Raw genomic sequence first — 26,761 nt, forward strand, 5'->3', positions numbered from 1 at the left:
TATTTAAAAAATGTCACTTTATTTCTTCAACATATTCAGTTAGTTACCATATACTCACATGCAATAGATGTAAAACAATGACATATTTGTAGGTGGTTGTTTATGAGTGCAGCAGCAAATATTACAGGGATATTTGGACAAACTAAACAATGGCACTTCTTTCTTGTGGTAAATTTTGTAGTTCATCAATTATCTTTGCAACATTTTATGCATTACATAACAAGAATAAGGAATAGTGACAAGTTGGATCTACCAAAAAAATATTATCAAGTTTCATGGTTAGATATTAAAACAAAATCTAGTTATTTTAAAAATTCAAACCACCCAAAATCAAATATGATACAATGTAGATCATGAAATTTCTTGGACAAAACTTGCAGATGATTTAGCTTTTATACCATAAGACAGTTCTAAAACTACCTTAAATGCTATACAGCCCCATTGCTTAGTTATAATGTAACAATTTTTTACAAAACTATTTATTCAAATACCACTGCCACTGGAAATCTTCTAATGCCAATTTGAATCATAATAAGTTATACTTCCAATAACCAAGAACAAAACAATGCAAAAAATTTACTTATTCAGACAGTGGCCTTTCATATTGGATACAAACTCTTTTTTTAACCCTGCAGTATTCAGTAACTTTAAATGCATGCATAACAAATATTTCAGAGTGAATTGAGGTCATAACCTTCAATTATCTTATTGTGACCTCTTTGAGAAAAGGTAAAGGATCATTCCAGAAAAAAACAAAGAAGAAAGGTAAACCCCTTAGAATGAAATGAAATTACTGTTTTACACATCGAATAATTTGAGGACAACATGAAAACAGTTTCATTTTTCAGAAACATATGAGGTTTTAAGAAATTATTATCCTTGTTTCAGTAAATCTTGAATGACGCTTGCAGCTCATCTTTATAAAGGAGGTAATCATTTTCTTGGACTTTGAAACAAAAGTGAACCCATATTTCAACAAAATACAATTTCCAAGGGCCTTGATAACAGAAATTGTGTGAGCTACAAAATCCAATATCAACAAAAATATGATTTTATTTTTTCCAAAAAAAAATTAAACATACAAAAATAAGTGTTTTCTTGGACAAATTGAAAACAATGAAGAATTGTAAGTGATTTAATATAATTTAAGTTTTATTTTATAATAACTTTCATTTTAAAAAGAATAATCAGTTATATAAATCCCTATTAAGATGATTATATTTATATAAACAGACGACTAATTTTAGAACAGGGCTATATCATAATTCTGAAATGTACATATATTTCATAATAAACAAGATCATAAATAGTCCAGAAACGGTTCATAAAAATATTCAATGAATAATAAAGTATAAAGCACTGTGTTTTCTCTTAGATCTGTACATAATATGGTTTCTACGATTGTCCAACATCATTCAAGTGTCTCACAATATTTTTTGTATGCAGATTCAGTCATCAAAGCTTCTAATTCTTCTGGTTGACTTAGTTTGACTGTAAATAACCAACCTGTAATAATATGGAATAATTTCTAACATGTGGTACAGCAAGACTGTAAATATATACTTTATAGATTCCAGTCAGAAAATAACTTTTGAAAAATATGGCCAAGTTTCAAACATCAAAACAAAGGAAAATAATCCATACTCAAATCACTTTGATTAAAATTGAGAATGGAAATGGAGAATGTGTCAAAGAGACAACAACCCGACCAAATGAAAAAACACAACAGCAGAAGGTCACCAACAGGTCTTCAATGTAGCGAGAAATTCCCGCACCCGGAGGCGTCCTTCAGCTGGCCCCTAAACAAATATATACTAGTTCAGTGATAATGAACGCCATCCTTATTTCCAAATTGTACACAAGAAACTAAAATTAAAATAATACAAGACTAACAAAGGCCAGAGGCTCCTGACTTCGACAGGCGCAAAAATGCGGCGGGGTTAAACATTTTTGTGAGATCTCAACCCTCCCCCTATACCTCTAACCAATGTAGAAAAGTAAACGCATCATAATACACACATTAAAATTCAGTTCAAGAGAAGTCCAAGTCTGATGTCAGAAGATGTAACCAAAGAAAATAAACAAAATGACAATAATACATAAATAACAACAGACTTCTAGCAGTTAACTGACAAGCCAGCTCCATCATATGAACATCAGGCACAATCCTTCCCTGATTGTTGACAAATATGTTAATTTTTTAGTTGTTTCCTGTTATTGGGTTGCTGCCAAATAAAAAGAAACCCCACATCTCTTTTCATTCATACACACTTTAGACAGCATTCATATCCAAATAAACTCTCAGCAAAAAATGTTTCTTTAGTATTTTTATAACATATTCATGATTTTTTTGTTGATCATCAGAAAATACTAACACTATTTCCCAAAAAAATCAACTTTAAATCATTAGAAATACATACTCTTCATACATGCCATATGTAATAATAAGAAATAATTTTCTATACTAAACATCTTCCAATTTTACAGGTTTAAAAAATTTTAAATTCTTCAAATCTGAAAATGTTTAGAAAAAAATATTCTCTCATTGATTAATGTAACCTTTTACATTTCAATTCTATGAGTGTGTATAAGTTGTTTTGGTTGCTGTCCCATTTCATTGATACCAATCTGTAAATGACATTACTGTATAGGGGGTTATTTTCATAGGGTGTAAATTTTCGCTTATTTTCACGGTAAGAACAAAATGGCTAAAATAAATTCCTCCAATTTAAAAGTGCACATGCAAAAGTACTGATAAAAGTTTTAAATCCACAAAAATATTTCGTATACCTTATTCAATGAAAATCATGAAATTTTACACCCTTAAAAATAAGCAGCTATACAGTATTTTGAACAACTGAGTCCTTACCTTGTTCAAAGGGAGATTCATTAATAAGTTTAGGGTTATCTACTACAGCATTGTTTCCTTCTATAACCTCCCCTGTCACGGGTGAATACACTTCACTAGCAGCTTTGACACTTTCTAGTATGCCTGCTTCACCTGATATTATAGAAGAGTTATATTTAATGACCTTAATTATGTTGACATTCAAAATGTAGATAGGAAATTTTAGGGATAAATACCGCAAATTAGATTATTTTCATCCCTATGAATAAATTACAGGATTGTTAAAAAGTAATAAGCCAATAACTTTTAATTTCATTAGGATTAAAGGTGAATATTTGATTTGTGTTGTTGGGTTGCTGATTTACTACAAAAAAGGTTTTCTTGTACAATTACTGGCAGTATTTTGTATGAAAAATTTCAAACTGTGAAACAGAATAAATGAATAACACCTCCATCATGTTCATCAAAAGATTCTTTAAAATGTACTTACTAACTTAGCATTACATTATGTACAGAGAGAGTCCTCTACTGGTTTAATGGAAACAAAATTTAAAAATAAATTTGAAAAATAAATTTCAAAATAAATTTATTCTTTTCACTTTTATAAAAAAATCTTATGGATGTATCCATCATTACATAATGCACAGTGAGAGTTCCTCTAGATTTTGAATGGACAGTTTAAAAATAAATTAAAACGAGAAATTTTAAACTAAATGTAAACTCACTTGTCTTAAATATTCTTTACAATGTTTTTGAAGTATAACATGATGTACATGGGGGTTCATAAAGTATGTAAAGTAGTTGTAAAAAAAAAGTAATACCAAAGCAATAAAACCTATATTGTCAGTCTAATTACTTCAACCTAAAGTTTGTTTTTTTATTGATAATTTAGGAGATAACTGTATTGTATTTTAAGCTTGGCCTTCGTAAAACGTAGATTTTACTGTCGCAAATTGAGTTTACCTAGCGACACGGAGCGGAAATAGGTAAACAGATATTTGCGACAGTAAAATCAAGTTTTACGAAGGCCAAGCTTAAAATACAATACAGTTATCTCCATTCTAATGCCACATATTAAAATAAATGTCATTTAATAAATTATTTTGCTTAAAAATGGCATAAATGAAAAAGTCCGCGAAACTGTTGCATTGTCTTTAGCATCTAAACAATGTGACGTCATGTGTTTACTCTGGATGTCAAACATGAATACTAAACATATTTTTACTTTTCATATGCTTCAGAATGGTTTCAATATAGACTAAAAGAAGATTTGAGGCTCAAAATGTGAATATCTTTTTTATTTTTTGAAAATTACATATCCCAGAATTCAAAATGGTGGCTTTCTTAGTTATGGACTGGTAGAACGTAGAATCTAACCCCTCAAAATATTTATCAACGTCCAATGAAAATTATCGTTACAAACTAATTGCATTAGAATAATAAATACCTGTTGACACAGAGATATGTCTTTCCTGTACATGTTATTTTTAATATATAGTCTTTTTAAAATGTTGAAATTAAAATGGCAATACTTTAACATGTAAACTATGCAAGTTCTTAAATCAATAGACCATGTTAGAGGGGGCAGTCCACAAAACTTAATATCATACCAATCAATTGCATACTAAGGTAAAATACAATCTGTTTTTGATAAAATAAAATAATATAATCAAAGGTACTTGGCATTGCTCATTGTTGAAGCCCATACAGTGACCTATAGTTGTTAATTTCTGTGTCATTTGGTCTCTTTCAGAGAGTTGTTTCATTTGCCTTCATACCACATCTTCTTGCTTTTATTTACCATCTAATTCCACTTCTGTTCCAATTTCTGGTAACTGTACATAAACAACTTCTCCTAGTTTATCCTGAAACAAACCAAACATCCCTGAAATACAGATAGTACCTGACCTTCATATCAACATTGTTCTTTATCAATTGTCACTGCACCCATATCAGACATTACAGTTTAAGGGACATGAGTTTGCCCTCTTCGTGAAAAAGATGCCCCTTTAAATTGATAAGGATGTTAAAAGATTGATGCACATGACATGCATGAGTTTGCTTTCTTCATTGAAAAGATGCCTTTAAATTGATAAGATTGCTAAAAGATTGATGCACATGGCATGCATGAGTTTGCTTTCTTCATTGAAAAGATGCCTTTAAATTGATAAGGATGCTAAAAGATTGATGCACATGACATGCATGAGTTTGCTTTCTTCATTGAAAAGATGCCTTTAAATTGATAAGGATGTTAAAAGATTGATGCACATGACATGCATGAGTTTGCTTTCTTCATTGAAAAGATGCCTTTAAATTGATAAGATTGCTAAAAGATTGATGCACATGGCATGCATGAGTTTGCTTTCTTCATTGAAAAGATGCCTTTAAATTGATAAGGATGCTAAAAGATTGATGCACATGACATGCATGAGTTTGCTTTCTTCATTGAAAAGATGCCTTTAAATTGATAAGGATGTTAAAAGATTGATGCACATGACATGCATGAGTTTGCTTTCTTCATTGAAAAGATGCCTTTAAATTGATAAGGATGTTAAAAGATTGATGCACATGACATGCATGAGTTTGCTTTCTTCATTGAAAAGATGCCTTTAAATTGATAAGGATGTTAAAAGATTGATGCACATGACATGCATTAGTTTGCTTTCTTCATTGAAAAGATGCCTTTAAATTGATAAGGATGTTAAAAGATTGATGCACATGACATGCATGAGTTTGCTTTCTTCATTGAAAAGATGCCTTTAAATTGATAAGGATGTTAAAAGATTGATGCACATGGCATGCATGAGTTTGCTTTCTTCATGGAAAAGATGCCTTTAAATTGATGAGGATGTTAAAAGATTGATGCACATGACATGCATGAGTTTGCTTTCTTCATTGAAAAGATGCCTTTAAATTGATAAGGATGTTAAAAGATTGATGCACATGACATGCATGAGTTTGCTTTCTTCATTGAAAAGATGCCCCTTTAAATTGATAATGATGCTAAAAGATTGATGCACATGACATGCATGAGTTTGCTTTCTTCATTGAAAAGATGCCTTTAAATTGATAAGGATGTTAAAAGATTGATGCACATGACATGCATGAGTTTGCTTTCTTCATTGAAAAGATGCCCCTTAAAATTGATAAGGATGCTAAAAGATTGATGCACATGACATGCATGAGTTTGCTTTCTTCATTGAAAAGATGCCTTTAAATTGATAAGGATGTTAAAAGATTGATGCACATGACATGCATGAGTTTGCCCTCTTCGTGAAAAAGATGCCCCTTTAAATTGATAAGGATGCTAAAAGATTGATGCACATGACATGCATGAGTTTGCTTTCTTCATTGAAAAGATGCCTTTAAATTGATAAGGATGTTAAAAGATTGATGCACATGACATGCATGAGTTTGCTTTCTTCATTGAAAAGATGCCTTTAAATTGATAAGGATGCTAAAAGATTGATGCACATGACATGCCTGAGTTTGCTTTCTTCATTGAAAAGATGCCTTTAAATTGATAAGGATGTTAAAAGATTGATGCACATGACATGCATGAGTTTGCTTTCTTCATTGAAAAGATGCCTTTAAATTGATAAGGATGTTAAAAGATTGATGCACATGACATGCATGAGTTTGCCCTCTTCGTGAAAAAGATGCCCCTTTAAATTGATAAGGATGTTAAAAGATTGATGCACATGACATGCATGAGTTTGCCCTCTTCGTGAAAAAGATGCCCCTTTAATTTGATAAGGATGCTAAAAGATTGATGCACATGACATGCATGAGTTTGCTTTCTTCATTGAAAAGATGCCTTTAAATTGATAAGGATGCTAAAAGATTGATGCACATGACATGCATGAGTTTGCTTTCTTCATTGAAAAGATGCCTTTAAATTGATAAGATTGCTAAAAGATTGATGCACATGACATGCATGAGTTTGCTTTCTTCATTGAAAAGATGCCTTTAAATTGATAAGGATGCTAAAAGATTGATGCACATGGCATGCATGAGTTTGCTTTCTTCATTGAAAAGATGCCTTTAAATTGATAAGGATGCTAAAAGAACACAGCAAACCAATGCATGATTCAGCACCTTCCAAAACAATATACATAAATACATGTGTAGTTCATCAGGCTATACACTCTAGAGGTGTCAGTTTCTTACAATGTTTGAGCAAGTTTAATTATTTATTGAAATAAATTACAATCTATTTTCATAAGAAAACAAATTTAAGCATTCTCAGGTTGACTGAAAATGTAAAATATGTATTACATGACATATAATATCAAAGTTATGTTCTAAAATATAAAATAGTATCAAATAGGATGACCTATAACCTGACAAGTCAACTTTAACCTTACCATGTAATACAATATTTAGCTTAATTTACCTGTGCATAGTCAGTTATGCCTACTTTTCCATTACCATTTTCTTCATCAACCCATTCATGCTTCTCTGTGAAATATCTCTCTGAAAGTATATAATAGATTAATAAATATCTTAGAATAAGTTAAAGTAAATTATTTCATCGATCAACAAATGAATTCTTTTTCAAAAGACACAGCGATTTGATGAAAGATTTTAAAAGGTTATTTTACAACACTATATATATCAATATATAGTATGTCATGTACCAATATACTGTAAATTCAGAAATGATTGCGAGGTTTTTATTATTGCGAATAATGCGACTGAGTTGTAAACGCAATAATTAAAACTCGCATTTTGTAATATTTTAACTAAATTAAGAATGACTTTTCTCAAAATCGTAAAAATTAAAATCGCATTCAAGTGCAAAATGACAAAATCGCAATAATAAATGCACGCAATAATTTCTGAATTTACAGTAATTATATGTATTTTTATATAGCCAGAAAATTTATACCTAGTTTGCATGATCCTAATATATTATGAAATAAAAAAATTAAACTCTCAATGACCTACATGTAGTTACATTTGTTCTATACAGCTGTACTTATTGTTTGTTTACAAATGTCATATGAATTTTAATGACACATTACATATGCTTTAGGGATCATCATACTGACCATATGTCAGAAAAAATTGAAATGCAGAAGTTCTCAGTTTTGATCCTCATTTTTCTTGAAAAACAATGACATTAACCTGTATTTTATGGACATCACATGGTTACTATACAACATACATGTATATATAATGGAAAATAAAAGAACATATTTCCTTTGTCCCTGTGTGGACATATTTATCTGTCCAAGTGCATAAACTCAAAAAATGAATGCTCGACTGCAATATCAGATATAAAAAAAAAATCAAAGGGACATAACTCTTCAGATTTTTTTATTTTTATTAAATTAGATTTATAACACTAATTTAAAAAAAAACCATTCAGGACATTGTTAACAGATTTAAATTTGATGCAAGTCTGTCAAAATATGACCCTGTGAGAGTCCTAACAATGCAATTAACCATATAATCCATATTTTCAAAGGGCACAACGCTTTAAAAATTTGATGATTGGGCTCTGATTTTGGAAGAAAATGTTGATATAAACCAATGATTTATGATTTATGATTTATAAAAATCAAGCAATTGTACCAGTGAAAGTGCTTACAAGACCGGACAGACTTAAAAAATTATTTGATATTTTCCTGATGTTCAAAACAGCTGTACAACCTCATTTATACAGATCTTGAATGGAATTGTAACTAACTCATATTATTACACATAGCTCCAGATTAGAATTCACAAATTGGGCTTTTGACCCCTCCATTTTTCATTTAATTGATGAGTGAAACAGTTTTTCAGTTGCATTATTTATTCCAAGTCACCCCTCAAGCAAATATCAAATTGGGCTTTCACCACCAAGCTATATTCTGATATTGTTTTTTTTCATTAACACTATATTGAATGTGTGTGTTCACTCATCAACTAAAATGAAATACATACTGTATATGTAAGCCTCAAATCTATGTCCTGCCTCAAATGTATGTCCTTTCCCCAAATCTATGGCCTTTTTAATATTGCGTCATAAACGATCCAAATCTATGTCCTTTTTAATATTGCGTCATAAACGATCCAAATCTATGTCCTTTTTAATATTGCGTCATAAACGATCCAAATCTATGTCCTGTATTGTCTCAAATCTTTGTCTTGAAGAGTCTCAAATCTATGTCCTGTATTGTCTCAAATCTATGTCCTTTATTTACTCAAATCTATGGCCATGTTTGGCTCCAATCTATGTCCTTTCATCGACGTCAAATATAACAAAAAAATATGGAGCACGTTACTTTTATTTTTATCAATTCAGAATGATTTTATTGATATTTAAGTAACATACAATATATAAAGTGGTATGAATGTCAATTTAACAGCAATATAAGAGAATTTAGAGACAATTAATGTACGCTGAAGTTGCATACAAAAAGTAATTCTTTATTATAAAAAAGAAGATGTGGTATGATTGCCAATGAGACAACTATCCACAAAAGACCAAAATGACACAGACATTAACAACTATAGGGTCACCGTACGGCCTTCAACAATGAGCAAAGCCCATACCGCATAGTTAGCTTTAAAAAAACCCTGATAAGACAATGTAAAACATTTCAAACTAAATTACTGTTTTTTTAGTTAAAAAAAACCATGTGTAGTTTAATTCTTAAAGACGGCATACAATAATAACACACGCATGATTTTAACCACAAACATGTCGAAATTACTTTATAAAACAAAAATCATACATGACCAGACTTAAGAAACAATATTCCTGTTTAAATACAAGTGAAATAATCTAGCTATATTTACTTATAATACTTGAGCTCTTGTACACACATGGAAAACACATACCAACAAATTAATATTGAAATATGGGAAATGACTTAATAAAAAAAAACCTATCAGGCCTAAATTATTAAACGGGAATAAATTTGCCCATGGCTAGAAAAGAATTAAAACATTACATAGTTTTAAAGCCTTTTCTTTTATAACGGACATAGATTTGAGAAAAACGTCACAATTAAAAATCGGCCACAGATTTGAGGCCGAATTGTTTTTTTTAAGGACATAGATTTGCGAATGACGCCATGATTAAAAATCGGCCACAGATTTGAGGTCGAGAATTTTTTTATGGACATAGATTAGCGATTGACGTCACCATGGGGCATAGATTTGAGAAACGGACACAGATTTGAGGTCAGACATAGATCTGAGGTTTACATATATACTCTTGAGAACTATACATGTAAATAAACAATGTATTTGTCTAATTTTATTTACATAAATCTGGATTTACTTGTCCCTTATAAGGCTTATTAGAACTTTTGGATTCTGATGCTGACTTCATATACATTTTTTAAGTGATTTGGCCTTTCGTGTTCCAACTGATTTAGTTTTGACAAGTTCTAACCCTGTTATTGTTCAGGCATGCAAACATGTCTGGACACGCCATTGCACGACCCTGTGCATTCAAGGGACGCTTCCTGACAACTCTAGCTGAGTCTTCCTCTCAAAAGGAAATTAAAACATGCTTCTATTCAATATTTTTACCGGAAATTTACTTTCGTTTTAATTCATCTGTCACCAAGGTCCACTCGATAGCACTGTTAGATAAGGGGGAGCTAACTCGTTTGTGCTTGACAGGGGGTCAGTCTATCGCTAGACTTAATGTTCTGATAGGCATAGCTAAAACGCAAGGAAGGTTTTCATAATTTAATTACTGTAACAATTTAAACGAATGATGATAACAAATCAATTAGTGAACAATTCCAAATAATAATAATAATCTAATTAAAGTACAAAGTATCAAATCTAAATATCAAATCCAAAGTAAAACTATTTCTCCTTAAAATGTAAAATATAAAATAAATGCCAAAACTACTAAATCATAAAATGTACTTAATCTCTAATTCAAAATGTACAAAGTTTCAAAAATAAAACAATCTTTAAAAGTATTTCCAAAGTTAAATTATGAGTCAGAGATAAATTTTGTCTCACACTACACAGTCAACTGGTAGACTTGTAGACAGTCGTAAAGGGCCAGTATAATGACATGAGTAGTGTGAGGTTACGCTTCCGAAACACTGACTAAGATCTTAAAAATTCTCAAAAATAAAATGTGAGTCAAAAAATACATTTTTGTCTAAACACTACAAAGTCAACTGGTAGACTGATCGATAGTCCTACAGTACCAGAATAATAGACTTAAGAAGTGAAAGGTTTGGTTTCCGAAAGGTGACTGATTTTCCTAAATTTCACAACGCTATTTATACTAAAACACAGATTAACTCAACATGACATGAGATGTTAATATTACTCTCATAAGTAAAAACAGAATTCAATTAACAAAGCCTAATCCTAGTGACATGTATGCTAATTACAATTAGTCTTTCAAAATAAAGTGCTTTGAGCAAACTGTGACATTTCGAGTACTTATGCCACAGCATAGGTAAAATTAATTAAACAGATTAATAAAACTTTTACAAAATACAAACATTAAATTTTCTTTCATAAATTAAAACATTTTTTTTATCCAAAATAACACTAACACAAATTTAAGCCAAATAACACACCATGACATATTCCCCCCTACTCCAATATGTTTGTCCCCAAACATGATATATACATTCACATATTAACATCTTAAAAATAGTCTTTATACACTCCAATAAACTATATATAACCTGGTGCCAAAATATATACTTATAATATATAGCAACAACTATGTATTTCAACTTGCTAGCTCCCAGCAACCTATATTCCATGTGTTTAACAGATGAAAAATAAAATAACATTCTAGTAATCCAAAATTCAAATTGATGTAGTGAAAAGAACCAACAGGCGTGCACTCCTACTAATTCCTAGAACCACAAAAAAATAAAGATAGAAACTGATTGTTTTTTCTAAATCCTGCTGTCTTGGAAGGTTGCTATGGTATTACATAATAAGCACCATCACGATATTCACAAATTTCTAAATGATCTGAGTTGGTAATGTCAAAGTTCTGTTCTTGTAAACTGTTTTTGCTTTGTTGTTTCACAAAAGTTCAATCCTATAAATAAGCTCTAGCAAGTAATGTTCAAAATTATTAATTTCTGGTAATATGTCCAAAAGTTAAAGCACTTTTTCTCCGATTATTGCAAACACCTGTCGAAGGACACCTATTGCATCCTTGCTCGTTGATCCGTGCACTGCTGCAGTGGCGCCTAGATGACGCAACTGATGTCGACCGATACAGCTCCAAGATGCTCTACTGTCAAATAAACAGCTCACTCTGTGATTCTCCAGTCCAATCTACACAAAGCTCCTCTCCACGGTTGTAGTAAACTGGAAACCGGCTGTTCCTGGTATTACACTGGATAGCCTGGCACATCTGTCTTTTTGGCAGCACCATCCTTTTGAAATCCTTTTTCTACCCATGATGATATTTCTATTCCAATTACCAAACTGAAACTTAAAGTATTTTTGTCAGTATATTGTTTATGTTCTATTCTCTACCTTAAGTTACTCATCATATTCTATTAATTACGCAAATAAAATCTCTCCTGAACTAAATGTTAAATTCTCTCTACTATGAGTCAAATTTCCAGATCGTATAAAATTATTTGCACAAGTACAGTTTCTCCTGAACTGAATTTTAACTCCTGTAAAGTTTTTGCACAAACAAATATTTATTTAAAGTTAACAGATTCACACCAAGAATCAACATACATCTATACTTTTCACTTAAAAGTTATTAAAGTGTATTATAATAGGCAAGATGTACTTATCTTTTAGTAATGTGTTGTTTAATCTGCAACTTGTCTCTCCTGCTACTGGTTCTCTCTTCCTCTCATAGTCTCTCCTGCTGTTGTCTCAATTTTGAAATTTTAAGTTTTAAATAATTTTGAATGAATTTTGCCAACCTACATTCTAGCTATGCAGTTTCAGAATCTAATTTGAATCATGCCTCGGGTCAACTCCGCCATATCTGTCACCAAGGTTCCTCCAGAGCACGGTTAGATAAGGGGGAGCTAACTCGTATGTGCTGGAACCAAGGGACAGGGGGTCAGTCTATCGCTAGACTTAATGTTCTGATAGGCATAGCTTAAACGCAAGGAAGGTTTTCATAATTTAATTACTGTAACAATTTAAACGAATGATGATAACAAATCAATTAGTGAACAATTCCAAATAATAATAATAATCTAATTAAAGTACAAAGTATCAAATCTAAATATCAAATCCAAAGTAAAACTATTTCTCCTTAAAATGTAAAATATAAAATAAATGCCAAAACTACTAAATCATAAAATGTACTTAATCTCTAATTCAAAATGTACAAAGTTTCAAAAATAAAACAATCTTTAAAAGTATTTCCAAAGTTAAATTATGAGTCAGAGATAAATTTTGTCTCACACTACACAGTCAACTGGTAGACTTGTAGACAGTCGTAAAGGGCCAGTATAATGACATGAGTAGTGTGAGGTTACGCTTCCGAAACACTGACTAAGATCTTAAAAATTCTCAAAAATAAAATGTGAGTCAAAAAATACATTTTTGTCTAAACACTACAAAGTCAACTGGTAGACTGATCGATAGTCCTACAGTACCAGAATAATAGACTTAAGAAGTGAAAGGTTTGGTTTCCGAAAGGTGACTGATTTTCCTAAATTTCACAACGCTATTTATACTAAAACACAGATTAACTCAACATGACATGAGATGTTAATATTACTCTCATAAGTAAAAACAGAATTCAATTAACAAAGCCTAATCCTAGTGACATGTATGCTAATTACAATTAGTCTTTCAAAATAAAGTGCTTTGAGCAAACTGTGACATTTCGAGTACTTATGCCACAGCATAGGTAAAATTAATTAAACAGATTAATAAAACTTTTACAAAATACAAACATTAAATTTTCTTTCATAAATTAAAACATTTTTTTTATCCAAAATAACACTAACACAAATTTAAGCCAAATAACACACCATGACACATTGCTAAGTGTTATGATAATTCCCGGGAAGTACGAAAAGAATTGTGACGACATGGCTCAGGCTTATTGGATAAAAACAGTGAAGATTTAAATGTTTTCCTCACCACTTGTACCTTTTGGCAAGGGAACATTTCAATGATCTATTTTTAGAACATAAGGATATAACTTAATATTACAAAAATAGATTTACGCGACGACTTTATAATAGAGTAGAGTAAATAATCCACAAGATAGTGACGAAAAGTGTTAAGAGCTCATGGTTTTTCTTTGCACGAATTGGGTTTTAGAACTCTGCAATGGGCAATAGCATTGGGTTTTCAATTATTTTATTGCAAATATCATGCAAATACGCAGCTTATCTAGAGCTCTGATTACATTTGGAGAATTCTGGAGACACTATGCAGCATTAACAGGTAAGAATTTATTCATGTGCAAAAATTTCTAGATGTCAATTATGATTTCATAGCTAAATTGTACTCCAAATAGTTATGTTGTCTCAAAATGTTATTTTTCCATTTGATAAATGGTTTCAAATTTTATCTTAAGGTCTCACAAGATAACTGCACAGGTGTAATAAGGTATATTAAGGTGTAATATCTAATATTCCTTGTCTATTAAAAACTGTAATTTAATTCAGAGTTGGCATTAAGGAAACTATTGCATAAACATAAAACTGCTTTCTCAGTATACCTGCTGATACTGGAGGGTGGTACTGCCAATGGGGGTACCTTCATGACGAAAAACAGTAAACATTTTTGCCAAATGATGTTAACGGTAATTTTTTGTGCATGACGATAAAATATGCACTTTCTTTTAGATGATGAAAGAATCGAATGATGATCTCCAAATATAACAGTAAGGCCACACCAATTTGATTCCTTGTTCGACGGACCCACCCGCACCTATTTTTCTCAAAACAGATTTATTTAATTTTTTTTTATATTCCCACTTCCTGCATTCGGAAATGTAATCATGTCCATTTCCCGCACCGTTTTGTTGTTGTAAATATTATAAAATCAACATTTGTTTTCAAAATCACAGTCTAACCTGTATATGGACCATAATTTGCTATTGGGCTCCTTTTCCTATAACTATAGAAAAGTGATAAAATGTGAATTACTGTAAGAAAAGTTGTAACTACATCTAAAGATGCCTTTATTTTTATCAACATACAAGTGTATGCTACTCTTCCCTAGAAAAAAAATTAAAATATACGAATTTCAAAGATTCTACAACCGAAGAGCATAACGCTGACTGATTTATAGATAATCGTCACCTGCAAATTCGTAACTTTTGCTTTCAAATAACAAAGAACATCGACCAATAAGAATAGTGAGAAGAAAATGCTGAGAACTATAAGTACATGTATTTATGTACCGGTAGCAGATGTAAGAACAGTGGCGCGATTTTTGTGTCCGATTTCGTAACGCAATTTATAGATGATGTAATCTACTTTGATGTAATAGAATTCTTAAAAACAATATGCAAATATGAACCCCTCGCGAGATGTTCAAACAGGTAAATCCGAGATGATTTACATTCTTGTTTTGATCTTCGTAATAATTAAGTAAGAAAATTACGTAATCGTTATGCGTTACATTTCACACGAAACAGAAGTTCAGTTATTTATTAAAATTGTTTTTTACCTTAAGTTCTAATCATTTCCAGTCATACGTGAAACATGTGATTAACATGTGATAACGCCATTACGGCCGGATGTACGAAATACTAGGTCTAAACATTGCTTTTGTTTCCAACGGGATGTTAGCAAACATAATCTGTAGACTTGTTTCGTCTTGTTTAAAAGAGGAAAATACAATTGTCAAAAGAGATTGCGCCGGTGGTCTGTTATTTTTCCTATGTGCATAATGTTACAAATACAAATACAAATATAAATACAAATATTTTATTGGCACAAACACAATTACAATAATTGGCAATGGCCCATACAACTGTTATACAAATAGTAATAATGCATAGAATATCAATAGGCATATTTTGAACAATATCATCGAACGATATCAATATCATCAACAGTAAATGATTAAAAAAAGATATATCAATTACATAGTTGGTCAACCAAAATAAGTATTGAAAATAACGACAATATTAATATGTAATATTATGAACAATGATTATTAGCAATTTTATAGAGTTTGTTCTGCTTTACGCAGGTTCAAACTGTCTGAGATGAAAGAGGAAGTTAATTTTAGGATTGTGTATGAATTATTATTTAATAAAAAGAATATATAATATTTTCATGTTTTTGAAATTTTGTAGAATCAACAATTATATTTGAAACTTTATGGTAAAATATGTCCCTCTTAGTTGAGTATTTTTCACAATGTAAAAGAAAATGTTTTTCATTTTCAATTTGACCAGAATTACATACAGAGCAGTATCTCTCATTTCTGGGAATATTTAGATGTCTCCCTCTTTCAATCATCAGTGTATGAGCGCTTATACGGATCTTACATATTGCAGCTCTGTCACTTCTGTTTTTTAATATATCAACATAGGGTGGTCTTCTGCCCATTATGTAGACACTTTTGAAAAAGTCTAATTTTTTGGATTCAAATATATTTGCATTTTGAACTTGCAAACATTGGTCATTAATTCTTTGTTTAATAGAGTTTAAAATTACCTTTAACATAATTAAAGTTATTGATGATATAAGACATTCCAAGTTCATTCAAAAGACTCTTGACCTTTATGACCCAAGGGTTTGAATCTACAGATTTAGTGAATATATCATATGCCAAAGAATTTTCCGAAGAAACTATATGGTTCAGGTAGTTGAATATTGAATATAATATTTTATTTTTTAAGGGAATTCTATTAAGTTCAGCTCGACATCCATCATTAGATGCCTTACAGTGAACCCCTAATATGTCTTTGATAAATTTAACATGAAGTTTTTCAAATGGATCAGAGTCTTTAAAATGTGAATCCACCCCCCAAATTTCACTACAATATGTAAGAATGGGAGTAACTAAACAATCAAACAATTTTTCCATACGATCCTGTGTGAAAATAAATGCCCAATGACTTGACAAAATCGATTTCATATTTGACAGACGTTAGAACACACTTCGTTTCCCGATAATGACGTGAAGAGTCCTTGGAAAAATTGATCGAAATTACGTCTCTTATCATTGTACCAATGCTTGTTGGATTGATTTAACTTCAGCAGTAAATATTACTGGATATTTTAGGTGAATAAATATAATTTAATAAAAAATACATGTTAATATACCGATACACTTGGACTGTACAAAGTTGGAATCTTTGTCACAGTTTTTAATTAATATTTTTTATTCATGTTCTGCAAACACTTATCAGAAACGCAATAAACTTGTCAAAGGAGAAGTAAATGTTTACCATGCATGACTTGAAAGGAAGTACTTTATTGATTTTAGCCCACTAAAGTAGGTTAAAATGTGGAAACCATGTAGATGATGTACAGGTCACAAGTATCACATTGTGCCTATTTTAAAGATTTTAATTCCAAGTTAAAAGTGGGTTTTTTTACTGGATTTAAAGAATGTTACATTGCCAATGATTTGGAATAAATTGTATATAACTGGAATATCAAAACCAAATATAAATACATTTTTTGGGCTTAAACATCAAGATACAACGATTATGGTATCCTGTATCAATGAAGAAAATATGGAAAATTCTGAATAAATTGTACTAATTGATTTCAAAACAAGCACATATTTAGGAGTTTTATAATACTGTTACATTTAAGATGGATTTTAAGAAAAAGTATACTGTTCAGATTATTTTAAGCAGATTTTGCAATAAAATAAAACTAAAAAAATGCTTTCGGTTTCTTATGGTTTCCTGTCAGGTTTAAAAAAAACTTTAATATAACATTGAAAATAGATTTTAAATATTAACATGAAGCAAGTAACACTAGTAATGGTGTTTATTTATGCCTTTTGAATTATATTGTGCAAAATAAAGAAAATAAAGATTGGTTTCCTGTTTGGTTTCATGTCACGTAAACAGTGAATCAAAATGTATTAATTTTTTCTCGAAAAACTCAATTGTTCCATTCATACTATTCTAACACCAACACAACCCACAAAATAAAAGTTAAAATTTTAGAACTTATAAAAAAGGATACAAAAAGAAACCAAAGGTCGAATACCAAATTATGGTCCATATAACGATTTTAAACATAAAAGTACACCACCACACTTCTTAAATATCTGTGAGAATATTTATTTCAGCATAAAACCTATTTATCCAAAGAAGGAGTGCTCCGATATAAATTTATAAAAGCGGAAATATATACATGTAAAGAACAAAACATTGGTTTCTTTCCCTATCAAAATATGATCCTTGTTAGAATAAAGTACAAAGAACTTCTGAAGGATTTGCCTTCAACTGCAATTTTATTGTATGCTGGCGAAACAAAACTATCCATAGCCGCTGCATGTTTATGCACCTGTCCTGATTGATTCAGGGTTGTGTCGTTCAGCAGTTATCGTTTATTGATGTTGTTCATTGGTATTTTCCCGTTTGGATATATAAATTAGATCGTTGGTTTTTCTGTTTGAATTGTGTATGCTAATAATTTTGGGGCCCTGTTAAGCTTGTTGTTTAATCTGTATCAAAGCCCCATGTAGCAAGTCGTACTTTTACAGTGTTTGTTATCATCAGGTTAAGATCAACCCTCCCCCAGACAAGGGGTCATTTTACTGATGTAGAAAAAAAAAGAAATAACAAGGATTTGTATAGTTCTTCTATTCAAAACCTTTGAAAACTTAGAATGTTGTACTCAAAAAGAGGAGAGTTACATCATATTTAAAACAACTTTTTCTAAAAGAGGAGTCCACTTATTTTGAATAATATTAAACTGTTAAAGTAAATGTGTTAACATGGTTAAAGTCCAGGAATATTACAAAATTCTTGGACATGTTTTGACCATTAATATGAAAATACAGTACACACTGTGACATGGTCTGAAAAATCATCAGCATCTTGTATGCCTGGCATTAAATGCTGGGCTTTTATTGGGGGTCATAAATCACTGGCTGATGGTCAGACTTCCTGCTGGGATAATAAAAGGTGATCAACCAGGTGTTTTAAATCTTTTAACAGGTAGAAGGTTTCATGTCTTGATTACATAATATTTAGATGTACAGGTAAAATTTACCTGTGTTTGTCTTTGCATTATTAAGAAAAAATACAACTTTTTTTATGCTTTTCTGTTATTTTGTCTGTCAGAATAAAACATTAAAGAATATATTTTTTTTATATTCTTTACCTGCTGTATCTTAAAGAATTAATTTTAAATCTAATATTTGTTCAAATATTAATAAAAACTAAATTTTAAATGTAATATATATTCATAACCATCTTCCTATTAATTTGATTAATATCTATTAAAAAGATTTTTTTTTAAGGAAATCAGTAAATAAAAAAAAATAATGGAATTTTTTATTTTATGTCTCTTGTTCGTTCTAAAACGATTTGTCATGTTAAAGGATTTTGGTTTTATATATAAAAGAATATGTTTTGAATTGGTACATGAACATTGTATGTGTGTAATTCCTTTTTCTTTTAATCTTGTGACCTTGTCTGATTTTATAGGTTAAAACTATCCCTTTTTTTCTTTAGTTCTTTGTAGCATTCTTGGTTTTTTAAAATCTTCTTTTTGATGTTTCACCAGTAAATAAAATATTTGTTAAATATTTATTTTCTTTTAATCTTGTAAGGCCGGCTTGTCAGATTTTATAGGTAAAAGCTGTTCGTTTTTCTTCAGTTTTTTGTAGAATTCATGGTTTTATTTAGTCTTGTTTTTTATGTTTCACCAGTAAACCAAATATTTGTAAGTTATATTATTTTTTTAATCTTGTAAGGCCGACTTGTCAGATTTTATTGGTTAAAGCTCTTCCTTTTTTTTGATAGTTTTTTGTAGCATTCATGGTTTTATTTAGTCGTGTTGTTGATGCTTCACCAGTAAATAAAATTTTATCATATTGTCTATTGAATAATTTACAAATAAAGATAGTTTATACCATTTTATTAGGAGTGACCCTCTACTGTTTGTGACTGATTTCTAAAACGTTTAGATTTTTTTATCCTACATAGTCTTGTTCTTCAAGAAAACACATATTTACGCTATTCAGTAAGTTTTATATTTTAATTGAGAAAATTTGCTGCATTTTATTTTACCTAGAAAAAATCTGGTAAATATTTTTTTTTGCTGCAAACTATTTTACTGAGAAAAAAATCTCGATTTTTTTTTATTTTTTTTATCTTAGAATTTTAAGCCAGTTGAATATGACGTTGTGTTTTTTTTTTACAAAGAATACACACTGGACATAGTAACATGCTAGGCTAATAATATCTTTTATAATTTTATCAATCATAACTACTCTCGCTATACAGTACAATAATTAAAGTTATTTCTTCGTGCAAACAAAAAGCAGGCCGAGTAGTTCCGATTGATGATTTTATCCATGAAATTGAACAGGAAACCCCTAAAGTTTTAAACACATGTACACACGTGATATTATCGTGTCAACCTTGACCCCGCTTTCACCAGCAATGCATTTAAATGTTCGATCAAATTCTCTTCCAATCCAAACATTTTATTACAATAAAAATAACCATCGTATCTTACAAACGAAAAACTAGTTTTCAATAATAGACGTTTCAGCAGCTGTTTCATTCGTGTATTTCTTGTTACAGAAATATTTCACGTTTTGAGAATATAAAAGAGGGGGGATAGGACCTTTATCGGGACTCCAGGATAGGATGTTTTTAAGCTTGGGATTTCAAGAGTAACACTTTCGGGTACCGGTAATTCTTTTTTGAATTAGGGGACCTCGGGATTTCGCGATTTTAAGTCCGGGATTTCGGTATTTTGTTTTTTAAGCCCGGCATTTGGGATCAGGACCCCTTCTTACCCTCCCTCACATGACGTTTTCAAATATGAATAAAGATAGGAAACTCATGTCTTTTTAAAAGAAAACTAATCTACGAAATTTCTAGAACATATAACTCGCGACGAAATGTAGAAATAATGAGAAAAGAACGGATAGGAAAAGATATTTTATTTTATATTCGAATCATAAATAAAAACTGAGAAGATAAATAAGAGAACAATAATGTGTAGAATGTTTCTTCCTCAGACAGACCTGAAAAAAAAACATATTTCTTTTATTGGTAAATTAAATAAATAGAACTGAAACAATCTGAAAACCGTGCATGCCTTTTAAATGTCTATTATGTAATTATCGATTTTACCTGTTACATTATCATAACTAATTACATAATATTAAGTAGCATGTGCGGCCGACCATGCACGCTTGGCTGATTTTATTGCACTTACTATCAGCTGATGATTTGATTGACTACAGGTAATCAATCATCGACATTTAAGTCGCTGATGCTGAGCCTTTTTAAAACCTGCGACATTTTTCAGACCATGTCACGGAATGTACTGTATGAGCCCTTTTGTACAAACAAATATATTATAACTTAATATTGATCACTCATAAAACATGAAAAAAGGGATATTTATAACATTAAGGGGTTGCCCCCAAACTGAATATGACTTAGATGGAGAATTGTCTCATTGTCAGTCACACATACATAGACCAGATTTAATTATTTCTTTGTGAACAGGGAAAAAATACTTCAGAAATTAAAGAAATAACAAAGTACAAGTGATAAATCAAGTTTTAATATTGTCGAAACCTACTATTTTGTGTTTACAAAAAAAATATATAATCACTCGCCTTTACTTTTCAAGCTTCGCCTCAAGAATTTGCAAAATAAATATTTTTTTATTTAAATTTTCAAATCGCTCGCTCACCCCAAATTTTTGAGTCCAAAAATCCGTAGAACAAGAAATTTAATTGGTGTGGCCTAATGATAATTATTTGAGACTTCTGACGAATCACGGTTAAATTTTAAACAATTTGACGCTAACTGTTGACGCCTGACAGTAAAGGCCATTACTACCCTCATACTGTACAAAGACTACTGACATTGAAAGTTAGTGAATTGTGACAGTCACATGATAATAAGTTAATTAGCCTAATTAACTTATTATCATGTGACTGTCACAATTTAACCCTGATTCGCCAGAGGTCTCATATAATTATCGTTACCGTTATATTTGGAGATCGTCATGCACAAAAAATTACCGTTAACATCATTTGGCAAGAATTTTTACTGTTAATTATTACTAGGCTATTTCTAATTTATCGTGTAAGTGATTGATGTGTCAATGTATATTTGTTCCACCTAACAGAAGTTCCATTGGAAACTTTATTATAAACAATTTCATAATACCTGTACCTGATGGAACAAAAATATGCTATTCATTCCGTTATAGTCCGAGATTACTCTGACGTCCGACGGCTGTTTTGCCAGACAAGCTGGGGCCGTGGGACGTCAGAGCTTGTCCCATATCAAAAAGTGGATATTTGCCCACCCAAAATAGATGCGCTACTTTGTCGCTTCTGGAGCCGACTGGGGGACTTGGAATTTAATAAATCGGGCATCAGTCTCTTCATTTTTCATTTATCTCTTCATTTATGTAAGTTTCACCTACTTGCCAACCTTTATTTTTCTATATTTTAACAGTTTTCATAGTGACCCCTCCATTTCAGCATTTTCACTTTCACTTTCAAATATGGACGTCAAGTTACGAGAGAGTTCGTGGCCTCGAGACTCAAATATGCAAATATTTATATTTTTTTACCTCCTTTATAGGAGATCGATGATTAACATCTAGAAGCAACCAAGTTTTTTCGGTAATCAGCATTTAGTTCCGACCACGAAAACGATCGGAAGCTCTCGGATCTTTAGGCAGGTGCATCGTAAATGAACGAGGTGTTACATTATGGTCATTTGCCCTGTTTTCTCGTGGTCACGTGATAGTATTTGAAAATGATAGTGAAAATGCTGAAATGGGGGGGGGGGGGGGGGGGGGTCACTATGAAAACTGTTAAAATATAGAAAAATAAAGGTTGGCAGGTAAGTGAAACTTACATAAATGAAGAGATAAATGAAAAATGAAGAGACTGATGCCCGATTTATAAAATTCCAAGGCCCCCAGTCGGCTCCAGAAGCAACAAAGTAGCGCATCTATTTTGGGTGGGCAAATATCCACTTTTTGATATGGGACAAGCTCTGACGTCCCACGGCCCCAGCTTGTCTGGCAAAACAGCCGTCGGACGTCAGAGTAATCTCGGACTAATTCCGTTAGGAACATCTACAGTGACTGTAATATTTATTCCTGTGGAAGTAATATACCAGAATCTTTTTTCTATTTGGAACTTATATCATGAAGGAACTTCTATTCCGTGACAAAAATATATAGTATTGGTAACCCTCTACTGCCAGTACAGGATCCAAAACAGTTTCATCAGAAAGATTATTTTCTTATTTTGTCATTGCTAATTTATCTATCGAATTACATACGTGCAAAAAGTTTGGAAGATACGCTAATTGTTCTTAAATTCTTCCATGCATGTTGCGTTTTCTGTGCATTTCTTGCGAGCATACAGGCTCGACGAAGGGCAAAACGTCCAAGCACCACTGTTGCCATTCTGAAAAATTAAGAGCGCATGTGTACAGTGTTGATTTCCTTTTAGATATCTAAAATATGTACGTCGCTCCCGAACACAATGAAACTAACGGTTGGCAGAATGTGACCAAATCAACACATGAACATAACCCCTACAATACACAACTTATTATATTTGTCTATTAAAACAATAAACATCAAACATCAAAAATAATCTAGACGTATAATTATATTTCAAAGATATTTATCATGTTTTGTTTCTGTCATTGGAAAAAAATTTAAAAAAGAAATATTTTAATATTTGCGGTCTCACTAATTAGCGACAAGAAGAATTGTAGCGACAAAAAGCGTCAAGAAGCGACAAGAAACTATTTAGCGACAAGAAAACATATTTAAGGTCTTTCCCCTACGTGAGGAAAGACCTTATTGTTAAGGTCTTTCCTCTCCGCGAGGAAAGACCTTATTGTTTTTCGCATGTTTTTTTTTTTTTTTCATCCAGCATTTGTTTGACATGGCCTCCCCTCGTTTCTATTGGAATTATCAAACCCAAATATGGACCATCGGTAGACCTCATTATGAAGTATTACCAGATGAGGCTGTGTAGGATTTCATCATCCCCTTTAGAAGTTATCTCCCTTTTATTGATTTTTTTCAACATGGCCCCCCCCTCGTTGTTTTTGAAGATATCATGATCTTATTTGACCAATAGGTACATCTCATCATGATGTATTACCATATGAGGCTGCATGGAATTTCATCATCCCCTTTGAGAGTTATTTCCCCTTGAAAAAATTTCTTTCCTTTGCTCATTTCTCAAAAAATGTTAGAGATAGAATCGATTTGAAAACGGCAACATGTACAGGAACAGATGGCAATGTTAATGAACATATACAATCATTTTGTTATTAACCCTTATAAGGAGTTATTCCCCTTGAAAAATTGTATACAATTTTAGAAAAAATCTATTTCGAGAACTGGAAGTCGTAGAGACTTGGGACCTTCACCAATAATCTTTAATTCATGTGACCTTCAATATACACCCAAAGTCAAAGGTCACAGAGTGCAAAAAAAAATTACGCTGCAATTTCAAGCTTACATATTAGGAAAACGATAAGACTTTGCTGCCTACATACAGCGTATAAAATGTTCCTCTCGACGAACTCTACATTTTATATAATAAGCCCAAAAATGTCCGACCGTCTGTTCAAAAGTTACAACGGGATGATTCTTAAAAGTATAGTATTTTGTGTATATCTTTTTAAAGGTAACAGATATCAACCTACTATAAACTTAAAAGATGATCAGTAATTCAAGACCTTCAATTTGAGGTCAATGTCAGGTCATGATGAAATTTCACCTTGACCTTCACATTATACTATGACCTTGACCTTGTGATATTTGAAAGGTCAAGTGGTCTTGAGTTGAATGGTGATAGTCCCATGTATCTACGACTTCCGGTTCTCAAGTTTGGTATTGCATCATATATTTGATGATTAATTGTGACCTTGGTGAACATTGAAATCGTCCCAATTCTTTTTCTATAATGTTGTCCTTCAACTGTAGATCATTTATCATTTAACAGATTTGAGATATCTATTGTCGTTTTAGAGGTAATGCAGTTTGAAGTTTTTCGAGCGGAGGCATGTATTTCTAAATCATCAAGAGCTTACCACTTAAAATGTATTAGAAATTGAAGAGGTTGACATAGTTATATGTTTGACCAAATACCAAAAACATTCCATGGAAAAAAACACCAAAAAGTCAATTTGAAATTTTCAAGTTTTGCATTGACTTTTTAAGTTTCATAACTTCTATTTATATAGTTGATATTGCATCATTATTTGCACTTTGTCAAATGGGGTCATCTGATATATCAAATTGAAGGTCTTAATAAACTCTACTTAAAAATGAAAATTTTAAACCCCCTTTTTATCCCAGAGGGAAGGGTGGGGTCATTTAGTGCAAACATTCAAATTTCTCAGATGCTAAGGTTGTCGCATATCAAATGAAAGGACATAAAGCGTACATTTCAAATTTCAAATTGACGTCTCCCAAAAATGGGTTAGATGGGGTCATTGAGTGCAAAAAATAAATGTTCTTTTAAGGTAGGGTTGTTGTATATCAAATGAAAGGTCATGATGTGTACATTTGAAATATCAAATTCCCAACCTCCAAAAATTAGTTGGATAGGGTTATTAAGTGCAAAAAATAAACTTTCTAGAACATGGCGTTGTCGCATATCAAATGAAAGCTCATATACTCTGTTTCATATATTATAATTCCGATCTCAAAAATGTAGGCGGATAAGGTCATTAAGTGTAAAAAGCGAAAAGTTTCAGAAGGTATGCTTGTCGTATATCAAACGAAAGGTCGTTCAAAGTACAATACGAAAACATCACTTTTACAGGAAAGACCTTTCAATTGTTTTACAAACAATTGAGATACTAGTTTTTAAGGTCTTTCCTCTCCGTGAGGAAAGACCTTATTGTTTTTCGCATGTTTTTTTTAAGGTCTTTCCCCTACGTGAGGAAAGACCTTATTGTTTTTCTAATGTTTAAGGTCTTTCCTCTCCGTGAGGAAAGACCTTATTGTTTTTCTAATGTTTTTTTTTCTTTTTTTTCTTCCAGCATTTGTTTGGCTCGCCCTCCTACCGCTTCTATTGGAGTTATCAATACCAAAATTAAACCATCAATAGACCTCAACATGAACTTTTACCAGATGAACTTTTGTAGGATTTCACCTTCCCCTTAAGAAGTTATCTCCCTTTTGTTGATTTTTTTCAACATGGTCCCCCCAAAATGTGTTAAAAGATATCACGACTTTATTTGGACAAAAGGTAGATCTCATCATAATGTATTACCATATGAGGCTGCATAGGATTTCATCATCTACTTTGAGAGTTATATCCCCTTGAATCAATTTCTTTTATTTGCATTTTTTTCAAAAAGTATTAGAGATAGAATTTAATTGAAAATGACAGCATGTATTAGAACAGATGGCAATGTTTATAAACATAAACAATTTATTTGTTATTAACCCTGATAAGGAGTTATTTCCCTTTAGAAATTAAAAATATATTTTCAAAAATTTATATTCGAGAACCGGAAGTCATAGAGACTTGTAACCTTCACCAATAATCTTAAATTCATATGACCTTTAATATGCACCCAAGGTCAAAGGTCACCGAGTGCAAACAAAAATTACGCTGCAATTTCAAGCTTACATATTAGGAAAACGATAAGACTTTGCTGCATACATACAGCGTATGAAATGTTCTTCTCGACAAGCTCTACATTTTATACAATAAGCCCAAAAATGTCCGACCGTCTGTTCAAAAGTTACAATGGGATGATTCTTAAAAGTATAGTATTGTGTGAATATCTTTTTAAAG

General features: G+C 31.4%; 1 protein-coding gene across 1 annotated transcript; it reads right to left on the reverse strand.

Annotated features, from left to right (window-relative positions):
* Positions 1 to 23,419, reverse strand: LOC134720812 (glycine cleavage system H protein-like). The gene is made up of 5 exons (XM_063583331.1): positions 23,265 to 23,419; positions 7,245 to 7,324; positions 4,650 to 4,713; positions 2,870 to 3,001; positions 1 to 1,506 (listed from the first exon to the last, which is right to left on the reverse strand). The coding sequence occupies exons 1-5, from the start codon at positions 23,389 to 23,391 to the stop codon at positions 1,412 to 1,414; spliced, it is 498 nt and encodes a 165-aa protein (XP_063439401.1). The 5' UTR covers positions 23,392 to 23,419; the 3' UTR covers positions 1 to 1,411.
* Positions 23,420 to 26,761: the final 3,342 nt, after the last annotated feature.

Source organism: Mytilus trossulus, chromosome 6 (assembly GCF_036588685.1).
Source record: "Mytilus trossulus isolate FHL-02 chromosome 6, PNRI_Mtr1.1.1.hap1, whole genome shotgun sequence".
Taxonomy (NCBI): Eukaryota; Metazoa; Mollusca; class Bivalvia; order Mytilida; family Mytilidae; genus Mytilus; species Mytilus trossulus.